Source organism: Ascidia mentula, chromosome 5 (assembly GCF_947561715.1).
Source record: "Ascidia mentula chromosome 5, kaAscMent1.1, whole genome shotgun sequence".
Taxonomy (NCBI): Eukaryota; Metazoa; Chordata; class Ascidiacea; order Phlebobranchia; family Ascidiidae; genus Ascidia; species Ascidia mentula.
Window position 1 is genome coordinate 9,375,130 of NC_138570.1, and position 25,139 is coordinate 9,400,268.

At 37.2% G+C, this 25,139-nt stretch overlaps 3 protein-coding genes and 1 pseudogene across 5 annotated transcripts; 1 reads left to right on the forward strand and 3 right to left on the reverse strand.

The window, feature by feature from the left end:
- Positions 1-1,391: 1,391 nt before the first annotated feature.
- LOC145903858 (uncharacterized) lies at positions 1,392-7,715 on the reverse strand. Its single transcript, XM_082992032.1, has 16 exons — positions 7,486-7,715; positions 7,245-7,315; positions 6,772-6,942; positions 6,572-6,701; positions 6,287-6,504; positions 6,028-6,210; positions 5,614-5,773; positions 5,413-5,552; positions 5,238-5,306; positions 5,053-5,170; positions 4,599-4,746; positions 3,471-3,569; positions 3,162-3,294; positions 2,967-3,102; positions 2,727-2,815; positions 1,392-2,292 (listed from the first exon to the last, which is right to left on the reverse strand). Exons 1-16 carry the CDS (start codon positions 7,504-7,506, stop codon positions 2,076-2,078), a joined length of 2,103 nt encoding a protein of 700 aa, XP_082848158.1. The 5' UTR covers positions 7,507-7,715; the 3' UTR covers positions 1,392-2,075.
- A 749-nt stretch (positions 7,716-8,464) lies between these two features.
- LOC145903859 (nuclear transcription factor Y subunit gamma-like) lies at positions 8,465-11,439 on the reverse strand. Of its 2 annotated transcripts, none has more exons than XM_082992034.1 (11): positions 11,325-11,439; positions 11,135-11,250; positions 10,558-10,687; positions 10,229-10,284; positions 10,014-10,109; positions 9,791-9,955; positions 9,644-9,718; positions 9,475-9,549; positions 9,310-9,381; positions 9,169-9,244; positions 8,465-8,717 (listed from the first exon to the last, which is right to left on the reverse strand). In XM_082992034.1, coding segments are annotated over exons 1-11 (960 nt in total). In that variant the 5' UTR covers positions 11,422-11,439; the 3' UTR covers positions 8,465-8,715. The 2 variants fall into 2 exon arrangements, with proteins under 2 accessions (XP_082848160.1, XP_082848159.1); XM_082992033.1 differs by having other exon boundaries at positions 9,310-9,387.
- A 2,604-nt stretch (positions 11,440-14,043) lies between these two features.
- Positions 14,044-15,444, forward strand: LOC145902860 (uncharacterized). The gene has a single exon (XM_082990955.1). It carries the CDS (start codon positions 14,044-14,046, stop codon positions 15,442-15,444), a length of 1,401 nt encoding a protein of 466 aa, XP_082847081.1.
- A 1,522-nt stretch (positions 15,445-16,966) lies between these two features.
- LOC145902689 (VWFA and cache domain-containing protein 1-like) lies at positions 16,967-24,148 on the reverse strand (annotated as a pseudogene). The gene is made up of 24 exons (XR_014402620.1): positions 23,976-24,148; positions 23,833-23,895; positions 23,305-23,711; positions 23,073-23,235; positions 22,616-22,757; positions 22,481-22,552; positions 22,122-22,259; positions 21,929-21,984; positions 21,730-21,871; positions 21,378-21,527; positions 21,181-21,298; positions 20,998-21,106; positions 20,769-20,931; positions 20,570-20,706; positions 20,328-20,503; positions 20,156-20,266; positions 19,975-20,100; positions 19,585-19,768; positions 19,043-19,210; positions 18,878-18,984; positions 18,379-18,512; positions 18,020-18,309; positions 17,788-17,885; positions 16,967-17,698 (listed from the first exon to the last, which is right to left on the reverse strand). The product of XR_014402620.1 is annotated as a VWFA and cache domain-containing protein 1-like (transcript).
- Positions 24,149-25,139: the final 991 nt, after the last annotated feature.

Genomic DNA, 25,139 nt, shown 5'->3' on the forward strand with positions numbered 1-25,139 from the left:
GTTGTGTTACTTGTCGCCTCCTAGCGATTAACGATTTCGTAGAAATATGTCACCCGGTGAACTACAGAGCAGTAGTTGCGGCCCAAGGTGCGTAGAATCGGTACTGGTACAGGGTTCCGCAGATGAAGAAAAGCAGCTTTTACACCAATCCTTACGTACTTTTTGTCCTTTTTTGTTGTTACCGTGTACTCGATTGTAAGCCGCATTCGACGGTGTTAAAAAAATGATACAAGCCGCCCTCGAATGTAAGCCGCAATTAAATGTTAAAGGCAAACTTAGGTGCCCTACAACAATAATTGTCAACAAATCTGTCGTTTAAAATTGCCAGGTACGCTGATAACTGTGTTTGAAAAAACGTATTGGTAAGACAGAGCGAATTAGAGGCAGTGGTCGGATTCAAAGTTTTTGTCAGCTGGTTCTATCACAGAAGTCATATTCTTCAGTCGGTTCTGTTACAAAATTCCATTGACAGTAACCAAATGCTAACCGGTTCGCTGATCTCATCAGGTTTGTTGAGACGGTTCTATAGAATTGATGCGAACCGACTGAATCCCACCACTGGTTAAAGGTGAATTTCATTGAAACTCAAAGCCGCAGACAAAATATCGGCGTCACATTAAATAATGTAAGCCGCCCTCGATTGTAAGTATCACAAACGGTAGGTTAAAAAACGTATTAAATCGCGACTTATACAATCGAATAAATATGGTATTCATATAGGTATTTCAAACAAATTTTGGGTTCTTATCTTTCTAACTTGTTTTGTCACACTTAATTATTTCATAAAAAAAGTATTTTGGGTATTTAACATTTAGTAATGCAAGATTTGGTAATTACCATTCTAATTGTGTGCAAAATAGTTTTAAACTCTGTTCACGCTACGCTGGCTTTGTCACCATTCTGGCCACCGTTCAGTTTTGCAAGTTCTGTTCCTGCCTGGCGTTCTATTCAATTCTATTCTACATGCTTATTGCCACGTCAACTGCTATGCAACAAGAGAAATATTATCGAGCACATTTTTTCTCCAGTGTGGCGAAAAACGACAAATCACACTAATATTTCTCTTCAGGCTTTCTTTTGTGAGTTATCATGTGTTGGCAATCGAAGTTTATCTTTAATGTATATGCACAGACTAAAAAGTGGCGAGATAAGACCAGTAGTCTTGTTGTGGACGTCGTGCTGTGTAGCGATTTTTGGTGTATTAATTGCAAGGCGTTGTATCGGAGATTTATGTATATTGTACGATTTTGTATTAGTTGCGTTTTTATTGAGTGTGGGCATTTGCATGCAGCTCACAGAAATAATATCATTGGCTCCATTTGTGTTCAAGTACGTTTATTCTATTCCGTCTGAAGATTTTTCTTGACTCGTGTTTGCAAATCATTCACAATCGTCCCAAAGTCAGTTGTTTACGTAAATCCAACGACCACTTGAAGCTACTGATGTGGTGTTGCTGCTAGGTGTGTGAAACAACATTATTTTCACATAACCATGACGTAAATTAAAAAATTGCGAGGCAATACTTCTAATTACACCCTTCACTTTGATACTGATTTCAAGTGCAACAACACCATTCATACTGTTTTATCGAAAAGTACACTTAGTAATATGAAAATAGGTTTTCTATGCCAGAGGTGAACAATAAAGGGCACGCGTGCCGAATTTGGCATTGGTTATAAATTGCACGTGGGATGATTTTAACCTAACATGTTGTCGTCCTTCATTGTATGTTGTTTTAGATCCAACAATGTTTAATCAAGCTTCTTGTTTCAATGAGGCCAACATGTATCACCCCTAATAAAGGCCACACAAATGTTTGGCACGCGATAGACAAATATGGCACGCACAACCGTATGAGTTGTACACCCCTGGTTATAAATTATGTACCATTTTTCAAATCACAGCTCAGGCACATAAACACTTTGTATAGAATCGCGAAGAAAACAAAATTAAATTACAATTTAACGCAACATAAATATAAAGAACTTGCATACATCGCCACGTATAAAGTAAAATGCTGGGAAACTTGTCAAGAAAGTACATACACTGAGGCGCAGGATGAAAAACACAACGCTTCAACGGCTAAAAGTAGGAAGTTGCTTCAACCTCAACGGCAGAGACGAACTGTTAGACGAAACAAAGCTTGCTCCCCCAGAGTAGCGTGAATGCAAGGTCGTCACGTTTGGCATCGAGTCCCGAAGTTTGCTGACGTCAACCGCCTTCAAAGATCGACACATAGACAAGTCTAGCGACTTTAGCCACAGGCAGTTGGTCGCCAAGTATGTCAGAGATCTGCGTTAAAACAATATTTTCAGACAAGGAAAAATGTTTGGTCCTCAATAGCTTATTGAGGGCTGGAAAACAAAACAATAGCCAGTGTTTGTAAGGATAAAAAGTGTTATCGTGACATATATATGTTGACATTCTAATTGTAGCCGTTATTACTTTCTGTGATAAAATACTTGAAGTCACAAAACGTTATATGATGATACGGCACTAAATTGTCAATACATCAGGCGTGATCATTGTTTGACGTTCACATAAAGTATCCGGTAAACCAACTATTTTTGCGCAAACGGCTTTTAAAGCAATTGCCGACCTTGTGTTGATAAGGACATGTTTTATAATAAGCGCACGTGTTATACAGTTATTTACTCAATAAAACCTAAACGTTATCAGGTGGAAATACATACCAGTCAAACCAGTTAGGCGTGTGGGCTACATACCGTTCAGTAATTCCGTCGCAGCTGCTCAAGTTGAGCGAATGCAGTCTCCGGAGGCGTTTGCTGAGGTCAAACACACCTTTGTCGGTAATCTATTATAACAGTACATGTGAGATATCTTAACCTCTACCCATTATAAATAATACCACTTGGACTACCGTATACATGTTCAATTACAAAATGGAACCAAACCATGCGAAATTTTAAATATCAACATCTAAACTTGAAAACAAGTAAACTCACAACGGCGAAGCCAAGGTTTAAATGCGTTAATTGTTGGTCACCACAGACAATAGAGGAAATGGTGGCGTCAGTCACAGCATTGAACAACATACTCATACCCAGTTTTACCAGGTGTTTGAACGGGCCCTTGTTGTGTCTATAAGAAGAAAAACGGTATAATTCCGATTGGAAAATATCTGATAACTTCTTTCGCACCTGAAAACCAACTTCAGACAATTGTCAGTCAACTTGCGGCAATTTGAAAGATCCAATTCACGCAGATTTCGCAATCTCACGATTCCGCGATCTTCCATGTTTTGTCTCAGCATCTTTTCACACAGGCTGTCATCTAAAAATTTCAACGTAATCAAGGAAATATGGATGCTCACAAGCAGCCTAAAAGACTTAGTTGTATCAATAATGCCTGCAACTACAACTAATTGCACCATTAGGACGTTTCGACACACAGTTTGAAACCACTGCTGTAACGGCAAGTTCAGAGATTGTGACGATCACCGGACTCACATATATTTGAATCTCCTGGCGATGTTTCGTCTCCCGGTCGTTGCATGAGTCCACCGTATCCATGGTTTGTGCTGTATTTGCCAGTGGAAAGAAATTCCTCTGACGAAACAAGTCAAAATTAGTTTCCTACTATAATAAACGAGGTTTAGAAAATGTCTAAACCTGAATACCACAAGACGCCTCTACTGGCATTTTTTGCCAAATTCTAGTGGTAATAAATATGCCTGGCAGCATCAGCAATGAATTACTAAATACTACCAAATCGTTATCAAGTATAAGGCATGAAGCAAATTGTGGTTTTCAGTACGTTAGTTACAGTGTAGCATCCAAACAGACTGTTTACATCAAAATACATTGTGCTCGGTCTCCCGAAATTTTAGTGTATATTAGAACAGGGTCAATACCTTGATTTCGGTTTAATTACAAACACAATTACTCTCTCAGATTTTCAGTTGCATAACAAATATTCTTTAAGAGTAAAAATGCAGTTATACTTACAATTACTTTTAAACCTATAATTAATTACAAATCACAATCACGAACTATATGCGAAAAATATTTCATCTAAAAATTGATAGTGGCTACGATTAAAATTATCGTTTTATCTCCAACGTCGACTCTACTGCTAACAAAGGTCAAAACTGCATGGACGTTAATTACCGAATTTTGGCGTCCCTGTGTAGGTGTTGGACTTTATACACCATAAAACGACCGTTAGTAGCAAGTTTTATGATTAGATTGGGATTGGTAACCTCAGGCCAAGGTACTTGACCCTTACATCAAGCAAATCTTAATCTGGATATGTGACCAGTATAACCTGAGTCCCAGCGCGGCAAAAAAAAGTTTTACGAACCACTGAACGTAAGCGAGGTTGAACAAATAGCCATGAGACTTTTTTTCCAGAAAATAACAAACACACAAAATAAAAAAAGCATTAAGCTCAGTTACAATTACTTCATCTGAAGTAAACAAATGACACTCAGTACATTTACTTATTGCCAAAACCAGAAGCGTAGTATTTAAAAAAAAAATGCTCAGTTTCACTTTCAGTCAATGTAAATATTAATCTTCAGTGAATGTAAATATTAGCTATTTAAAGTAATTATTTTTAAACCAAAACAAGCATACTAATTTTTAATTGGTAAAGAGGATCCTCTGTTTCATCAATAATAACATTTCCAACATCAGTGTTGATTCCAAGCAAACCAAAATCAGTGACAGATGAGCACCAACCCAGTCGCAAAATCTCCAGATTTACCATGTGTATGTTAATAGCCTGTAACAGATTGTGTTAAATATGGAGCCATAAGGGTAGATTCTTTATTGCTATATTGAATGTGTTTCACTTTAAAATCTGTATTTGTGTTTCAAGATATATTATTCTCAAACATTTCTGAAAAATTTGGTATGTCATAAACAATGAATGTTACAAACATGTAAATACCAAATCATGGTGTTGTAAAGACAAAGCTATCAACAAAATAAAAAAGTTATTTAAGACTGTAAATTTTCCAATCATGTTATACTTACAAACTACTCATATAAGAATTACTGTTACATGACTCAACAATTAGCCAATCACCTGCAAAGTAACATCATCAACATACTGTGAAGAACTTATTTCTAAATGAAGCAGTGCAGCAGGAAGGAGTGACTGTATATGAAAGTGGTTTATAGTCACAAGTGATGATGTACTACTTCTGTAATGAAGAGATTGTAAATTATGGAAATGGCAAACCAGAAAAACATATTTGCCTCAATAAGTACCTGTTATTGCCATTGTGTTGTTTGTTTCCTGATATAAAAGCCTCACAAAACTTTGTCATGTTGCAGCATCTAAAGTTAGAGCACTAGTGGTGATTAATAGTAATAACCTTTTGCTGACAGAATGCAATTAGCCCCAGTATGTCAAACATGCAGAACAAAGAAAAACAAGTCCCACTTCATTTCTAAACATTTTAGATGTTGCAAATTGCCGATGCCTTGACTGAGTGCCGACATGCTGATGCGAAAGCACTCAGAAATATCCAGTTCATAGAGAAGTTCTAGTTCACACAAGTTGCGTATTGATGCATCCGTCACCTTTGGCAAAAGATATTTAATTGTATGTGTATGGAACAATGGATTCTTTAATAGGTAATACCATTTGACACTTTCTAAGTTTTAGTGACCGCAATTGTTTAAGATGAGAACACACAGCACAAACAGTAGAATCCCCCAACCCAGAGCTTCCTGACATGTCAAGCTCAATTAATCCAGGTTGCTTTTGAATTAAATCAACCATACCAGCATCTGACAGCTCCCTGCAAGTAACATATTGATCACATCCCCTTGACACAATCAAAACAGGACATGAAATCAAAACAAAATTCACAAGCAAAAACTAATGCTAGTATCAAACAAGGTCTACTAGTATTATGATCTGAACCACAACTGACAATTTGAATCCTATTTCAATAAGGAACTGATATATTTTCCTAAATTCTATCAATCTGGTCTTGTTTAAAATCAAGCACACAATACATATGGAACAAATCAAACATGACAAAAAAGTTACCTGCAATTTTGCAGAATAATCTTCTTTAAATTTAAACCTTTGGTTGAAGAAAGCATTGATAATGCTTCGGACATAATGGAGGTCCTACTTAGGTCAATGCAAGTAATAGTACTGGAATGCAACTCAATCATTTGTTGAACAACAAGAAATGTCAGGGAGTTTGACTTGGAAAGTCCCAAAGAACTAAAATTATCATAAATTTTTTAGATTTTTTTCTAACAAAAAAATACATGGACATTTAAAAAAAAAAGTCACTCACTTGCACAGTAAGTTGTTTGATGCAAGGGACAGTGATGACAAGGAAGGGCAAAGATCAAAGAAGCGACAAATAATTGTGTCATTAATAAATCGTGAAGATGACAACTCTAGTTCTGTTACTTGGGCAAGAATTGACCTTGCAATAGAGTTGTCAGATACTTTTGACAGAAACGCTGATCCAGACATAAAAAGCGAGTTGCACCCACTTAAATCAAGACTCTGCAATGGAGTGGTTGTAATCACACCAAAAAAGTTTCTGGCATTCATTGGTAATATGTGGTTTTACCTTAAGATTTTCACAGTGCTCCACAATGTCAATGAAGGTTTTCTCGAGAATACTAGAGTTCTTCAAGGACAAGTGCTCAACATGAGGACCAAGAACATGCATACCATTCTCATGTAGCTTTAGAAAATGTCTGAATTTGTTTTATTATAGGCAAGGTTATTCATTGCTTTTAATAATTTCATTAGGATATTAAGAATCACTTTGCATTGAAGTTTTCATCTAGGCCAACAAGTTGAAGATTTGGTGATTTACATAAACACCCAACACATAAATGCCTTCCTTTGGCAAAATACTTTTCATCTTCCAGTATACAAACATCAAAAGTAAACTTTGTGTCCTTCAGAAGGTATGGATGTAAACTGGCATCATACCTATACAAATTGACATGTAAGCATATATTTACTGTGCAAAAAAATTTATATTTAATCTGAACAATAGTTTTGCATTACCCCTTTAGAAACCAACAAATGTGTGTTTCTCGGAGTTCGCATTAACTCTAAACCTAATTTAAATTTTCCAAAAATTTCAATCAATTGTTATGATGTCACAACAGCATTAAACCCAGATCTGAGGTGGAGCATGCTTATCATAATCTATTGTCTGTTGTTGTCACAATCCCCTTACATTGTATGTATATGAGTTGTAGTTTTAACATTTAACTTTAAATTTTTACCATGCACGACAAACCAATGCAGCTTCCCGTTGACTGGAAAAGTCCAGATATCTGAATATTCGAGACAAAACCTGCATGCATCAAAAACTTCCATAATAATACCATAAGATTAATAAAAAAATTCAGACAAGGTCCAAAAGTACCAAACACGGCATACCTTATTAACAAAAAAAGACAAACATGTTTTTGACAAAACTAAAATACAAATTGTGGCAATTTATTATTACCTAAATCAACTTACCTCACTCGGAAAATCTTGCATAGTGTAAACACTTTAAACCAAAGCTACATAAGCACCCGCTTAAATTTTGCTTTGGCACTCAGTAAAATAGGGAATTTGTTCGTTTGCAAATATTACAACAATCTATCACAACATAACACAAAACAATAACTCCTGCGCTTGTTTTTTTTGCACTTCTTCTGAGATGAAATGAAAACCAATCACGCTGTTTGTTTTCTACAACGTTGTTGTGATTGCGACGTTTTGATAACTAGACACAAGGAAGGGAAATTCCCTTGCTAAGACCTCGACAATTTGCAATGCATGACCAAAAGTCACATGAGCACTAAATTGACGCAACGAAACGGTGTTTTTTTATTGGAAAGTGCTTGAGTTTTCCTAATCTTAAAACAGTTGTCACATCAATAAACATCTCTAGGCTTGTTGTTTCCTGACTTATTTTTTTAAGGCAGTAATGAAACAAAACTGTAGGGAACTCGGTGACATTTGAAAAATTTTTAAACACGCAATTCCGCAAAATTCGCCAAGAAAACTTTGGTGTGTTAGCACAAAGCAATATTCTGTAATATGATCTCCACGATTCGGTTACATACACCCCAGATTTAGCCCGGTGTCTGAGAACATGGGTGGCGGAGGGAAATGTTAAAAATGTGTTCATATGGCACGCAGCTGTAGTGAATTTGGCGATCATTACCCTCAGGTAAGTGCCTGAATAATCAAGTGCCGCGAAAATAATGCAGAGGATATAAACTTCCACGGCAAAATCGACTTAAGTTCGTTTCTAAAATCACATTAAAGAGACGTTAAAACTGCTCCATCCCGACTAATAGTATTACAGAGAAAGTATAGCCCACTATTTTTATTGTTTGACTGCACTATACTGTTACTGCACTGTAAATAACTGGTGCTTTCCAATTGGGTTTTTAGACTACAGCAAGGCTACCATCATAAAAATAAAACTTAAAGTTTATTTCGGGTTGCACACTGATCCCAGAACAAAAAAAGAGTCACCACATAACACATGTTTGAGAACAAGTGAAAACAGTTTGCAATCTGGTTGTTTCATCGAGTACATACTGGATGCTGTTGGCATGCATTTTTAACCTCAGTTGTGGGTGTGCTGCACGTATTCTTGTATTTCTCCGGTGGCGTTAGCAACACATTTCGTGGAGTTAATCCAAACCGTCTCTTGGCCTGAATGCGTTTCAATTTGCTGGATTTACCACCAGGTTCTGCCAAATATAATTGTGTCAAAAAGTTATTTTTTAAAACTAAATGACCCTGGGTATAAATTGTTGAAGGGGTTGATAATATGTGTTTTGTGTAGTTGCAGAAAACCAAGACGCGGGTTTGTTATTCAGCATGCTGTTCAAAGTGGAATTATGTTAAATTAAAAAATACCCATAACACTTTTTCTTTCATCTTAATCAACATGAAAGGCAGACATCATATCTACACAGGCTGGGGGCTTACATATATAAAGCAGATTTTAATATACTACTGACTGTTAATATATTTTGGGCAATATTTTCTGTGGAAATGACTATTATCTATTTTTGATTGCTAGACATTTTTAGTCATTACACAGTTAACCTTTGCATCAACACAATGTGCAAAAAGGAAACAGTAGCATGGAGTAAAATGTTACAAAGAAGACAACACAATACAAGAGAATGTCCTTACATGTTTGCTCTTGTGTGGTTTCACTGTTTGGAGGCATCTTAACAAGTTGTAGTTGGCCATCAGGACCGATTTGTATCTAAAAGTTATTCAGTGGTTAGAATATGTTAAATGTATATCTTACCAGTATATCAGTAAACCTACAGAATGTACTTCCCCCCCAGGTGTTGTTGTGTTTCCCACAATTTGTTGCAAAATATTTTGAGTCTGGGTTTGCTGTGACTGTGGAAATGAGAATAACGATGCAAAATCATTTGGATAAATGCTCTAGATAACCATGATTACAATTGAACAAAAGACAAATCAAACCTCCTGTGTGTTGAGCACAATACCACCAGATTGGTTATTCCCTCCAATTACAATTGTTCCACCAGATTGCTGGTTCTTTAACAAAATTAAAAATATATCTTACATCAGTAGTGATGGACTGTCAGCAATATTATAATTGCGGCAAAGTTTTTTTAAATTTATGTATTACTTGCTGTGGCAGTTGTATGATTTGCTGACTTCCATCTGTTGATAGCAGTTGCCCATTTTGAGAAAGCTGCAGAACCTACATAACGGTTAAAGGAATTTCTTTAATTCTGTCATCACTAACTCTAATACAAAAGGAAGTTGCACATACTTGGCTACCAGGTTGTGTCAAAACAATCTGTTGCCCAGTTTGCATAGAGTTAGATGTGGAAGCTGTCTGGTTTGGTGCCACCAGTGTGGCAGTTTGAGCAGATTGAGGCTGCTGTGGCAGTGTGTAAAAATACTGCACATTATCAGAGCCAGCCCTTCCTTCTTCCTGGGAATTTAGTTCTTGTTATGGGGTGTTTGATAAAGGACTTTTTCTGGTCACTTACTGGTCTTCTAGGTGGTTTTAGCTCTTCCCTGGGAACGATGTCAATAAGAAAATCAAACTGATCAAACTTTGTAATGGCAGTTGCAATATCATTTCTCTGTGATAAACAAAACTGTTTAAGAAGATAAAGAATTAAGATTTATTTTTTAAATGCACTGTTCGTAATAAGGAAAAGTATCTTTAGGTATTTACGTAATACATTTAAAAAATGTTTACCTGCAAAGTCCTTCTTTTGTTTTCTTCAGTATGGATCCATGCTCTGATGCTAAGTTCTATATAAAAAAAAAACTTTCTAAATTAAAACATTAATTTGTGTATAAGCTGCAGACAGATGGCCACTGTTTCGACCTAAAAGGTCTCATCAGTGCAGCTGGTGCGACTATCAGACGACTTTGCTGACCAAACGGCCAAGCAAAGACTTCCACCTTTTAGGTCGAAACAGTGGCCATCTGTCTGCAGCTTATACACAAATTCATATTATTGGCTCCACATTGCTTATCATAAAACATTAATATTTGTCACCGCAATATGGTTGACACAAAAACCTGTAATAAACATTTGAGCAGCTTTTGCGAACAGCAATGGAGCTTCTGCTGAAATCATTTTAACATCATCATCCATTTTCATAATTTTCTTGATTCTTGCCAGTGGCAAATCTTGAATTTTGAAACTACTCTGTTAAAAGCATTTTGCAAATGTAAAGTAAAATTAACAACAATTTACTGAATAAAGTTAACACAGGCATGTAAGTTCTTTTTCATTTCTCATAACCAGCAATGGAATTCAGCCGGTTGGCACGAACCGGTTCTTGGAATTTATTGCTTACTGTGAACTGGTTGTTGCCAAGTGTATGTATAGGCCTATGTTTCACTCATTCCTGTGGCTAAGAATATGCTATTAATTATAACAACATTATAAGCATGCATATTCACAAAGTGCAGTGACCACACTGTAGAACTTGCATATAAGCTCATACAAAATGGATTCATATAAATTGGCCCCAAGTCACTATAGAATGGTGCTAGTGGAAGAACTGGATGGTAAAATCAAAGAGCCTAAAACCCGCATGTAATTTGTGATTATTCCTTGATAATTTCTACACAAGCAACCGGCAATTCTTACAGCACTAATCTGTTGTGTTTCTTCCAACTGATCCTGCCAAAATTTTTGCAACATCTGTTGTGCTTCACTTGATTGTGATTGCAAAATCTGTGCGGTCGAGTTTGAAGATGGGACAGCTAAGACATAAACAGATTTGACATTGGTAGTGTATTTCAAAGCTGTTTTGAGATATTCAGGGCCGCAAACACACCAATTGTTGTTCCATTTGAAGAGTTTGGTGCAGCTGAACTAGTCAAAATTGCAGAATTTACAACTAAGCTTGGCGAAGATCCTAAAATATTACTCATTTTAATTCTAGCCACCTGCGAAAACAATAGGAAAATATGTAAAAGTAAAATAATCTTGTGCCCATTTTTGTTTGCTTCCAAGTAAAGTCCTTTGACCAGACTTGCAACAAGTAATAATGAACGTTAATATTTTACAGATTGCACAATCTATCATCTATCCACTTTTAACAAGATTTCAACATTAATCACCTTCACTGGTTACGTCAATGTAGACACTAAAACGGGTGCTTCTAAAATGTGCTCGTGCAGCTATGCGAAGCTATGTTAGAGTTAGAGTTAATTTTATTTTTCCCGTCGTGATAGCAGTGTAAATACGCCGTAAACATGTGCAGTGAACTGACGAGAACCGAACAGCTTTGAACCGTAGGCGGTTATCGGGAAGCTGCCGGGAGAAGGTGGAGGTATTTACACATTAAAACAACACACACATATAAGCATACACATGAAAAAGAAGAAAGCGCAAGGCAAAAACTTGCGTACACTAGAAAACAGAAGGCGAAAAACAGTTGCGACCCAATCGTGGTGAACGAAAACTTTGGGCATGTGAGCAAGTGCCCCTAGCAGAAATGTAATTAGTTGATGAGGTGATTTTGCCGCAAAGCCCAAACATGCCGCGAGGAATGTTTACAAAAAAGCACGTGGCGTTACTTGGCGAACTATGTGGAGCTATGTGCAACTACATGGAGCTATGTGCCACTATGTGAAGCTATGTGCAACTATGCGAAGCTATGTGCAACTATGTGCAACTATGTGGAGCTATGTGGAGCTATGTGCAACTATGTGGAGCTATGTGGCGCTATGTGCAACTATGTGGAGCTATGTGCAACTATATGGAGCTATGTGCCACTATGTGAAGCAATGTGCAACTATGTGGAGCTATGTGGCGCTATGTGCAACTATGTGGAGCTATGTGGCGCTATGTGCAACTATGTGGAGCTATGTGGCGCTATGTGCAACTATATGGAGCTATGTGCCACTATGTGAAGCTATGTGCAACTATGCGAAGCTATGTGCAACTATGTGCAACTATGTGGAGCTATGTGGAGCTATGTGCAACTATGTGGAGCTATGTGGCGCTATGTGCAACTATGTGGAGCTATGTGCAACTATATGGAGCTATGTGCCACTATGTGAAGCAATGTGCAACTATGTGGAGCTATGTGGCGCTATGTGCAACTATGTGGAGCTATGTGGCGCTATGTGCAACTATGTGGAGCTATGTGGCGCTATGTGCAACTATATGGAGCTATGTGCCACTATGTGAAGCTATGTGCAACTATGTGCAACTATGTGGAGCTATGTGGCGCTATGTGCAACTATGTGCAACTATGTGGAGCTATGTGGCGCTATGTGCAACTATGTGGAGCTATGTGGCGCTATGTGCAACTATGTGGAGCTATGTGCAACTATGTGGAGCTATGTGCAACTATGTGGAGCTATGTGGCGCTATGTGCAACTGTGTGGAGCTTTTGACAAAATTAACAGGTTTTTGACGAAGAAGTTGGTAAATTTGCTTCTTGTATTTTAGTTTGTGGCAACGGGAAAATTAATTAAACTTACAGATCCCAAATATAAATCAATTTAAAGTTAACTTTGAAATAAATGCAATGGTTTCAAACAAAAATACGATTTGTAATTTGTGGACCGCGGACTTGAATTGTTCACATAATTGGCACACGAGTTAATACGTTTCGATGATTTTCTGCCTCTGGCGGTTGTAACTTACAACTTGTAAGGTTGTGTAAGTTATCGCAACTGATCGTACTTGAATTATTGCTGCTTTTCACTATATGAGCTTGGTCGTAAATTTTGTTACTGAAATGACGTAGGAATTGAAGTTAGATTTCAAAAAAATGATAACGTCTGCGAAGTGGTTTTAACAATCAATACAGGAAGGTCAAACTTATAGAGCAAGTTCATCAGAGGTGATATCAAATACTTCTTTAGATGACATAAATAGTATTTTTTGTGACCTTTGATCATTAAATATTGCAGGAAAACAAACGAATTCTTTAATAATGCTTTTCACTTCCAGGATATACTTGGGGCAGTTCTTATATAAGTGGCATATATGTGCAAAGAGAAAGCAGAGAGTAGGGACTGATCGTATGTTGTCTGGATATATGAGTACATTCTAGTAACGCAGAGAAAACACAAAAACTTTACACAAGCAGCAAATTCACAATTTGTGAGAAACGTGAAGATCAAATGGATATTCAAACAACAGCAAATCGTTTTCGCTGCGATATTTGTGAAAAGGTGTTTAGCAGTGGAAAATACCTGAAGAGGCATATTCAATCACACACGAGAGATACATCATTTCGCTGTAATGTATGTGAAAAAACATTTACTAGACAAAGTCATCTAAAAACGCACTATCGGACACACACTGACGACAGACCATACCAATGCACGTTTTGCTCAAAGAGGTTTTTCCATAAAGGTGATCTGAGGCGACACGGTCAAACTCACACTGGAGAGAAACCGTTTAAGTGCAACATATGTGAGAAACCTTTTTCCAGAAAAGGCAATCTTAGAACGCACTTTCGAACTCATACTGGAGAAAAGCCGTTCAAATGTGAAATATGTGATCAATCTTTTTCTGTAAAAGACAGTCTAAGAATGCACTTTCGAACTCATACTGGAGAAAAGCCGTTCAAATGTGAAATATGTGATAAATCTTTTTCTTTAAAAAACAGTCTTAGAATGCACTTTCGAACTCATACTGGAGAAAAGCCGTTCAAATGTGAAATATGTGAAAAATCTTTTTCTCAGAAAGGCATTCTTAAAACGCACTTTCGAACTCATACTGGAGAAAAGCCGTTCAAATGTGAAATATGTGATCAATCTTTTTCTGTAAAAGACAGTCTAAGAATGCATTTTCGAACTCATACTGGAGAAAAGCCGTTCAAATGTGAAATATGTGATAAATCTTTTTCTGTAAAAAACAGTCTTAGAATGCACTTTCGAACTCATACTGGAGAAAAGCCGTTCAAATGTGAAATATGTGAAAAATCTTTTTATGAAAAATGCAATCTAAGAAAGCATTTTCGAACTCATACTGGAGAAAAGCCGTTTAAGTGCAACATATGTAAGAAACCTTTTTCTAAAAAAGGCAATCTTAGAACGCACTGTCGAACTCATACTGGAGAAAAGCCGTTCAAATGTGAAATATGTGATAAATCTTTTTCTGAAAAAGGCACTCTTAAAACGCACTTTCGAACTCATACTGGAGAAAAGCCGTTCAAATGTGAAATATGTGATCAATCTTTTTCTGTAAAAAGCAGTCTCAGAAAGCACTTTCGAACTCATACTGGAGAAAAGCCGTTCAAATGTGAAATATGTGATCAATCTTTTTCTGTAAAAAGCAGTCTCAGAAAGCACTTTCGAACTCATACTGGAGAAAAGCCGTTCAAATGTGAAATATGTGATAAATCCTTTTCTGAAAAAGGCACTCTTGAAACGCACTTTCGAACTCATACTGGAGAAAAGCCGTTCAAATGTGAAATATGTGATAAATCTTTTTCTGAAAAATGCTATCTAAGAAAGCATTTTCGAACTCATACTGGAGAAAAGCCGTTCAAATGTGAAATATGTGATCAATCTTTTTCTGAAAAATGCAATCTAAGAAGGCATTTTCGAACTCATACTGGGGAAAAGCCGTTCAAATGTGAAATATGTGATCAATCTTTTTCAGAAAAATGCAGTCTTAGAAAGCATTTTCGAACTCATACTGGAGAAAAGCCGTTCAAATGTGAAATATGTGGTCAATCTTTTTCTGAAAAAGGCAGTCTCAGAAAGCACTTTCGAACTCATACTGGAGAAAAGCCGTTTAAGTGCAACGTATGTGATAAATGTTTTTCTGTGAAATGGAATCTAAAAAGTCACTTTCTAATTCATACCGGAGAAAAGCCGTTTAGATGTGAAATTTGCGAAAAAACATTTCGACAGAAAAGCAAGAGAGATGTTCACCTTCAAACTCATACCAGAAAGAAATCATTGAAAAACATACAACATATGTAATGGACGTTTTCTGCAAGGAATGCATAGTGAACGTTTACCGTCGGATCCACACTGGAGAAACATCGTGAAGAAGTGGTAAAAGCTTTTCAATACAGCCTCGAGATTTGCACCGTTCAACTTGCTTTTGACACAAGAGAAAAGCCAACGGATTGCAACATTTCAGATAAAGTTCTCAAGGAACTTACACACCATAAAATATCGTATACTGATAATATATGTCTCTTGCAATCTTTTTTAAAAATCGGTGCTAGACGTTATATGGATTCATAATTACTTTTAATGTATGCCGAATAGTTATGATGTTACGTCATCGGCGACAACTGTTGCAACGCGAGCGTAAACACAGTGTATGTCTTCAAATGCTGTTGAAATTCTCCTCTGAATTTTGTAACTTCCTTTCATTCTTTTAAATATTTGCTTCTTAGTTCTGTGCCTGGTATTCTATTCTGCATGGTCGCCACGTGAACTGCTATGTAACAAGAGATAAGTTATCGTGCCTGTCTTGTGCCCCGTTAAACGGAACTTAGTAAGAATAAAATTGTACGTATTATGTGAAAGACTGGGATCATTCATAATCGAATAAGATCATACTATATGACCAAAAATATAGCATTGCAAAAAGCGAAGTGCCACCTACTGTGCCGGTTAATTGTGTATGGTACATGTTTTACAACGTTTCAAAACAACCATGAGGCGAAATTATAGCAATGTCAAAGTAACGTTACGCCTTGTTTATGATATGTCTTCCAACGCGCTTCTAATCCGCCTATAATTTCGGTTACTCATTTACCAATTGGTCCCATACACCTTTCCTTACAAAATAGTTTGCAGACACTACACAAATTTAACCAAAGAATACACACTGTTGCAGCGATGACACAATAACAAAACTAAGGAGAACAATGCAAGACAATGTCAAAATAAAGGCTACTGTTCAATAACTACGCGAAGATACGTTGAAGTAACAACATACACACCAACATATAGCTTCACATAGCGACACAAAGCTCCACATAGTTGCACATAGCTTCACATATTGCACGAGCACATTTTAGAAGGACCGACTTAAACCACCTCACGGACGGGCGAAACAGGATTTCCCCTGTTTATCGTGAGATGGTTAAACTAACGTTTCGGACATGTTTGTTGGAAATATCTACCCTTCCGTGAGGTGGTTTAAGTGTCTACCCTTGCTTCACCCCAGGGTTATTGATATATTACATCTCTAGCTCAACCACGCACCTACTATTTAAAATAGCACGTGACGCTCTCCCAGCCTGTTTTGATGTTTTTGATCATACAAATGAATGTTTGTAATCATCCATATATCTCACAACTAAATATTAATTATCTGAAATTATCCGCAATGCCCTTATTCAACAAAACTTGTTTTCACTTGTTGCATGCTTGACTCACGAATCTTGATAATTTATTGGACACAAAACATGATAATAGCATATTTTATTTTCAAAAGAGTATCGCTTTAATCACCACGCATCATTATTCAAAATATACTGTTGTGCTTGATGTATCAGACAAGGTGCTTTAATTCTAAAAATGAACATACTTTTAAATTTTAAAAACATACTTTTAAATTTAAAAAAAAAAAATTTGCAAATATACTATTAAAAATAACTAATAAGCAGCTGAGCCAATAATACATTTTTATTTAGTGGTTTTTAGTCGTTTTAGGAGTGTGCCAGCGACTGCATAGTAATTACAAAGTGGAAGTCTTTGCCTTGGCATTTAAAATGCAGAACAGTCGAGGCAAAACAAATTCCATTTCTTCGATTAAACCAGCTCGAAAACCCAAAAGTTTAGTGATCTGGGAAAATTATTCACTAAAACATAAGCGAGTTCTTTTGCTTTTAGGTTACCAAAACGATCATTGTAACAATAAAATAAAACGTATAAAAAATATGTTTAAGTATTTCGTGAATGTTAATGGCGGGCGAGAAATAAATATACATAGTCGAATGTATAATAAAACCTTCCGAACAGTAATGTCACCAGTGCTTATGTACAAAGCATATGTCCTAAGTTAACAGTACATAACTTGGTAGATGAGAGGATAAAGCACTTCGATGTAACAGAAATAGGCTACGCACGAAGGTTTTGAAATTATTCCTGAATCAGACAGACCTAAATATAGTGGTTTGTAAAAATTATAGCATTTGGAACAGGTTTGAGGTTTGGCTCCGGATCCATCGCGTACGATGATCACAATTCTGGATAAGATAATTTGAAAGAGGTGCTGTATGGAATAAATTATTATCGTTATTATTTTTATTGTTATTCTCGTGTGGAACTAAACGTGTTTGTTCCAAACACAGTTGTACTAACTTTTACACATCGGACTCCAGTTGTGTTGATTCGAATTGGGGGTTTTGGGGTGGAGGTCTACTCGAAAGTTGTGGACTCCTCTCGGGAAGAAATCCTCTCTGCAAACAAACAAAAATTAAGTAGTCACTAAAGGAACGATGTTTCAACAATAAAATTGTATTCGAAAAAATCAAATAGAAAGTTTTTGTACAGGTTTTTGTTGTAACAATGATTTCTCTTCGAACTCACGTACATCCAAAAAGTGGTTTTCGACCGTTAAATTCGGTTGTTCACCAGGGAACGGCAAAGAACGCCCTCTGGTGGGGGAGGCTTCATATGGTGGCAGTACGGGATACAAAATAAACGGTTCCCTAGACGGCGTGCCTGCAGTAGCACCACCACTAAGGGGCACTTTCGGCTCTGTGGTGTTGTCCAAAAGCTTGTTTTGTTTCCTCACGTGCAGTACAATCGCACAAGCGATAAAAAGACAAAGTGGGATCAAGACAGAAGGAATTATTACTACAGTAGAGAATTTTGCCTCTCCTGCAATACAATAAACGCAAATATTCTGTTGTTCGGGTAATGTTTGTGATAACCACATGAGTAACAAACCCTTTTCGCAGTCTTTGCCGCAGGTAAAGTTGAACGATTGTTGAAAGCAAGATGGCAGCGCGCCTACATTCGGTTTTTCCGTCATCAAAAACGTGCGGTTCGGAACGGTTGGCATACAAGGTGGGGGACTATCTCTGTTACAAGTAATTCCAATATTTGTTAGCAGAATACATTCCTACATTGTCAAACAGCGTAGGGTTACATTTCAATGTTATGACAAGACTATCACTTTTAATGTAGTTTGGATCTAGTTTGAAACCACTGCAGCATAGATGCTTGTGACGTCACAACAACAAAAAGCAATTTAAATTTTGCCGAAATTCCGTAATTGTTGTCCCATAAAACGTACAACGCAGTCTATAAAGCATGAAAGCTTTGAAATGTGTTTAATTAAAAATCACGTCGTTAAATTATGATTTACAAACGTAGAGAGGCCAAAGCTTAAACGGCAAATACAAGCAACATAACATTTTGTCTGACGACCGGTGATATTACTTACCGTGCATAGAAATTCGAACACGTACGGTAAAACGGATTAGGCGCTGTACAAGGACATTCGCAAAATTCCCCCGTCCACGATGACGAACACGAAACTTTGAACTGGGCCTTAAAAATACATTCCATTGATTCAATCGTCAAAAAGTACTCATTTAAATCAACTTACTTTCCAGGGGCTACAAACACATGCTTTTGTTGTAAGAGAAATGCAGTCGACTTTCTTCTTGTTCAACACCACCATGAACAAGTTCGTGTTTCTGACGGGTATTAGTAAAAACTTTTTACATGGCAAATTGCTTGTGATTCCCGCGTGGCGTTTTTGAGAGTCAGAAATCTGCAATAGTCAAGCGAAGGCTTTACCTATAAGTTAGTTATGCATTATGCGGATTGCGACGCCCACATTGCGAATCTAACATAAATTTAGGAGTTTATTGCATTTTATTGAACATAATTTACAAATATTTTTTTGATTATCATGATTAATGCAAAACACTTTTTTCGCGCACATTTTTTAGTTGTTTCGAAACAGTAGGTACATTTTAAAACCATCAACCAGAAAACTAATGAGAAATAAAATTTGAAGGTCTTGTATCTGCAACATTTAAAACTCTTTTTCAACAAACGATACCGAACAACTTTTGCATCTATTTCGCCTAACTGTTTTGGAAACATTCGAATATAACCTAGGGAGATATGGTTAATTCGTACTTGGTAGGATTGCAGCATGTGTCCAGTGTCCATGTTAGAACATGATGTGCTTTGCAACACACCGTCACGTATTAGTGCGCTGGCAATGCCTGGCTGCACCTGGGTGATATGTTTTTCAGGTATGAGATCTGTGTGGTCGTCATTCGACATCACAACATAGCCCGACGTATCGATTATTAAGCAACTGTAACAGACAGAAACATTTAAAAAATACGTTGTTCGTTATTGACGGTGAGATTAACCTGCAGGCATACAAATGTTGCACAATTTTTAACAAAATCAAGCATTTACACTGAAAACCTACAACTAAATTTACAAGCAGCACTAAAACAGTCCGCGTATGGCTAAATTCATTTTTACTATTAGGTAAAAGAAATTGGTGGTGCTTACCCGTACATATGCGTGTCAGCGCAATCTGGATAAAGTTTCTTGACAATATCAAAAAAATGGGTAAGCGAAACGTCAACAGCCATCACTCCAATCACTTCCTTAGTCCCACTAAAGTTGCCGGCGTTCCTAAAACAGCACAGTCCTTTATTTATCATTTTTTTCAACAAAATCCAAAACATACTCTTTCTTGAACAATGCGGTCCCCATGGTTACTATTGGTAGATCGGTGACTACATCCATATAAGGCGTTGTGACGACGTGTTTATCCGGGCGAGCAACTGAATGTTTAAACCTACAGACACAAAATCTTTAGATATTTATCGCCTTCACGCAAAATTCAAATCATTTTTTACCATGGCCTAAGCTTAGGGTCGAAGTTTATGGGCAGCTGTGTTCCAGGATAGACCCGGAGCAGTCCATCGTTGGTTGCTAGGTACACCCATAGCACTTCGCTTTGAAGAAGGGGGTCCATACTCATCCACAACGATTCCGCCTGTTGCGTTGCCACGATATGATCCTTTATCCCGTGCTGTAGCAGATGTGCAAACAAAATCTTTAATTATTTTTATTTCACAACTTAAGTTTATCTGCTTACAGCTACACTGGTTCCATGATGTGGCAAGAGTTTTCCTTGGACAAACGCTTCCATATTTTGTACTTGCAAATCGGCCTCTTTGTCTTTCGGAAAAGAGTCACTGAGTGCTTCTTCGGTCAGAAATATCGAAGATTGATCTGAATAATACATACGTTGAAATATTTTGTATAGCTATCCACCAAACACAGAGCTTACATACCTTTTGAACAAAGACTATTAAGATGCCTACAGGTTGTCGGTGGCGTCTCGACGTCGAAGCGATTAAAGAGAAATGAATCTTTCTTCACAATGCCTTGGTCGGACAAAAGAGATGTTTGATTGTTTTGCAGAACGAGGCAGATCGAAAATTTTGAATTAGGAACCTGAAGAATCAATTGTATTTTGGCTTTCAAGCATATTCGGTCATTTATTCTCCAAAAAATAATTACCCGATTCCAGTAATAGGTTGAAAGGACTTTAACCTCTTTCACTCCGTGGTAGTTGTCGCCGTTGGCCGAAAACCTCGTCCTCGTAAAAGTTTTCTGGCCAGTACCACCACTAAAGTCAGAAAAAAAGAAAATTTAAAGTGTTATTGATTCGGCTACATTTAAACAGTTTGGTGCAAAATCAACCTTTTCATCGACTCAAACACTGACAAGAATTCTGGATCTCTTTCGAGTGAAGTCGCAGTGACGAACAACGATTTGTCGTCGATATGGTAAGGCAGCAGAGGGTGGTTAATAACCAGACCTGCAAGCAAAACAATTTATGGCAATATATCAACCCACCAGTTATATGCTAAGCATTTTTGGCTGAATTGTACACTCACCTGCGTCATTTATAACAAAAGAATAAGAGTGCTGGTTTGGTTTAAAGTGCAATGATTCTGTGAGTAGTTCCTCCACAGTGACATCCACTGCTACCACACCAATCAGCTCACCTCCTCTGTAAACTGGCAAGCTTCCGGTTATGATCAGACCTGTAACACAAAAACAATGATAAAATTATCATAACTTTAAGAAAATTTCTTTGTTGGTGTTTTTTGACGTCGAAAATCTGTAACATCCGTGCATGTTTGGACATCGTAAGACGCTATTTCATTATTGGAAACCATTAAATGAGACTTGTTGTTTAGTTGTTCCATACACAAGTACATTCTGCAGTATATATTTTGTACCTACCCAGACCCCAGGCATCCAGATACGGAACAGTCCATATTGGTTCGTTGGTTGCGTGGCCAGCTTTTGAGAAAAAATTATAATATTTGGCCATCTGGTTTTGAAGGTTGGAAGGATCTTTAATGTGAGTAAATGCTTGTTGTTCCTTTAGGAAAATATTGTTAAAATCTCCGAACAATAACTACACAAATGTTCTTTGAACCTCATAAGACGACTTCTGTATGGAAAGTGCCGACATTTCCTTCAAAATATCGAAACCTACAAAATACTTTTCGTACAAAGTTGCAATAAAAACTTTTAAGTTCAAAAATATCAAACGATATCGGCTTTAGTAATAGCCTATGTAATAAGAAACTTCTGGAATGAGTATAATCCGACCACAACATGTAATTTACTGTTATTTCCCAGGCCGTAGGTCATAAGCACGACCGTGTTGTTGAGCTTCGAGTTTCGTTCTGAGATCATGTTAAAAATTTCACTTCCCCTTTCCTTTGAATCCCCGTCGGAAATAAATAAAATCACACGATCAGCTTCTAAAAAATAGAAACAAGCAAAAATTGGAAACACCCTCTATAAATGTGACTTGCACGAAGTAAATTTAGCTTGAAGTTGGAAGCACCCTAAAATGTTACATTTAAAGCCATCTCTGTTTCTGCGTGACTTCGCAAAAACATCTCGTAGAGGGCTTGACTCCTCAAATCGCCACTTGTTACTGCAAAAATGTACATATTCTTTTGATAATTCGCCCAATTACCTGTGGAAGTGCTCTGTTCGTTGTCAAAGTACGCAAATGCCTTTTCCAGAGCCGGCCCATAACTGGTGCCGCCTGAAAATAGTTTAGACTTAACCAAATTAACGAACGGGTATTTGTAACGGGTACACTCCATACCTCCCCCAGAGAGATTGTCCACAAACTCAAATACTTTGTTCTTGTTCTGTGTTGTGGTGATTGCTAGGTTGTCGGCAAAACAGGGATCGTAACCATTGTATGGAACAGTGTGAAGTTGATCAGAGAAAGCAAGGACAGCAAACTACAGCAACAAACAGCTGTTAAAACTCCACATTTAAAAAGGAACTAATTTGGGTGTTTTCTTCTTTTTCAAAACCTGAAGGGACAAAGCTGTACTGGTGATACCTAAAAGGTACTAACAGTCTGAATTCTATAGCTTACTCATAATTATTGGGCCTATTGGTTCTCAATACGCCAAACAACGCTGTAATAGTTTTACGTCATTTGAAATGAAAAAGTCAAAGGTAATATGCTATTGACCATGTTAATAGAGTAGACATTTCGAACACTCACTGCGTTCATCATCAGTAGTTTTACGCCGTTTTGTTAAAGTTACCTTATCTTTAGAGTTTAAGGTGTTGATTACAACTTTTGCTGCTTGTTGGGCTTGGTGCATCAACGAAACCCCATTTACAGTCGAAGTTTTCATTGAACTGCTGATGTCTATCACCAAAACTAATTGTTTCGGAGCTGGCACATTTGTTTCAACGTACCAGGGTCTACAAACAAAACGTTACTTGTATGGCTGTAGCGGTAACATATAATATAGGATTAACATGACAAAATACCTTATCCTATTATCGTACGAATCGCAATCATCGAAGGCTGAGGCTGGAAATGCGGATGTGACTCCTTGGTCACTGCCGAAGTATTGCCACTTTATAGAGGGTAAATGCTTAAGATTTTCAGCGCAAGTTCCCAGAAACAAATCATTGAGGTGTTTGGTTTGGTTTGGAGAAGTTGGGGCGACTCTGAGGCAATACTGACTTGAATCAAACTAAAATTGCAAACAAGAAAAAGATTTCACAAATATCTTTATCGTGTGTTCTAGACTCGGTATGCATACCTCTGCATCAAGCAAGCAGCATTGTGTCTTTGGTGCATTCCCGTCCTGATATGAAGCGACCACCGCGTCACGGAGTCTTCTTACAGCTGTCACACGATCGTCAAACTTACTTCCCAGCGACTTGACCAGCTGTAAAAAGTCAAAATTTTCTTGATTTTGTTGATTACTTTAACGAGATTAATTGTTTTTGTCTTGGTATGTTAATGTTCCCATTACAGTGACTGCAATTACAGGTAGAAGTCTAATTTACCGAGTTAAGGAGATGCTCCCCGTTTAGCTCTGTCCGTTGGTACTCGAGACTGTCAAAATGCTCCTGAAAATCATTGAAGGAACTTTATTCATTTCAATAGTAATGGGACGTTTGTATTTGTTGTATAATTGTTGTGTCGTTACCTGAATGGCTTCACACTGGAGTGCATCCACTGTAAAGCTTTTAATTTTTGCAAGTAGCAAGTCTGGGTCAATTTGAGACAAGTTTGATGAACATCTAACCAGGCGCGAAGCCAAAAGGGCGAAGACTATTAAGCCCAGTCTCATGATATGAACTAAATTAGTTTGCATGATATAAGTCCTCCAAGGTAAAAACTATAACAAAACGTGCGTCGACATGAAAACGGGAGAACAAAAATAGGCACGGTGTGCAGATTTTAACCTCCATCGTCACATTAAATTACCTCACAAAGGCCAACTTAAGATACAAGCTCCCTTATTTTCCTAAATAAGAAAGCAATTAGTTGTGACAAATGAGCATTAACAATTGCATGTTTATTATCGCGGGAATTTTTTCTTTTTGGGAAAACACTTGAAGCCACTTGTCTACCAGGAACCGAAAATGCCCTGCGGCTGTTTGCTGCTGTTCTCGTGATCAAAACTACAGTATCAGAACTCGTTTTTTCACCTTTCAATATTATCTTGTTGCATTGCATAGAAAAGTTTTCTGCAAAACTACATTGGCAAGCAAACAAAAATGCAGTACATCGAACTATTTTATTAACTTTTTTTAAAGCATAAATTAAAGTGCATTTTAATCTTTTTTACTTGTTTTTAAAGGAAATTTGCGTTTTATAATGTTAGTTTTCTTTCTCTGAAAAACATATTTATTTTTCCAGTTTCATGTCGGTATCATGGTTTGGCAAAACCATGCTGTTTAGGCTACCTGAGTATCTTGCAAAGTTGCAACTAAGCCAGTTATCTAAAAAACCTCCAACCTTCCAATCATTTTCGGATAGTGTGTGTTGCAGACAGACACTACATTATATACTGTTTGCACCATGCTGTCCAAAGTTGTGCTGGAAAATTTAGCATAACGTATGCAGTCGTTAAAGAAATTAAGCGCAAGTTTTTCGACGAGGCGAAAGAAAAAAGTGAATAAAAGTCCCGTCATGTGATTTGCCGGAGGCGTAAAGGCTCACCTTGTTTAAGGTTCAACACCAAATCAGAGAGCGAATTTTTGTGGTCTAAATTCCGTAACTCACAAGACCTTACCGCACTTTTCTGCACGATTAAAGAATGCGATTTTAACCCGTCAACCAAGTCAATTTACCTGTTCGGTCACGT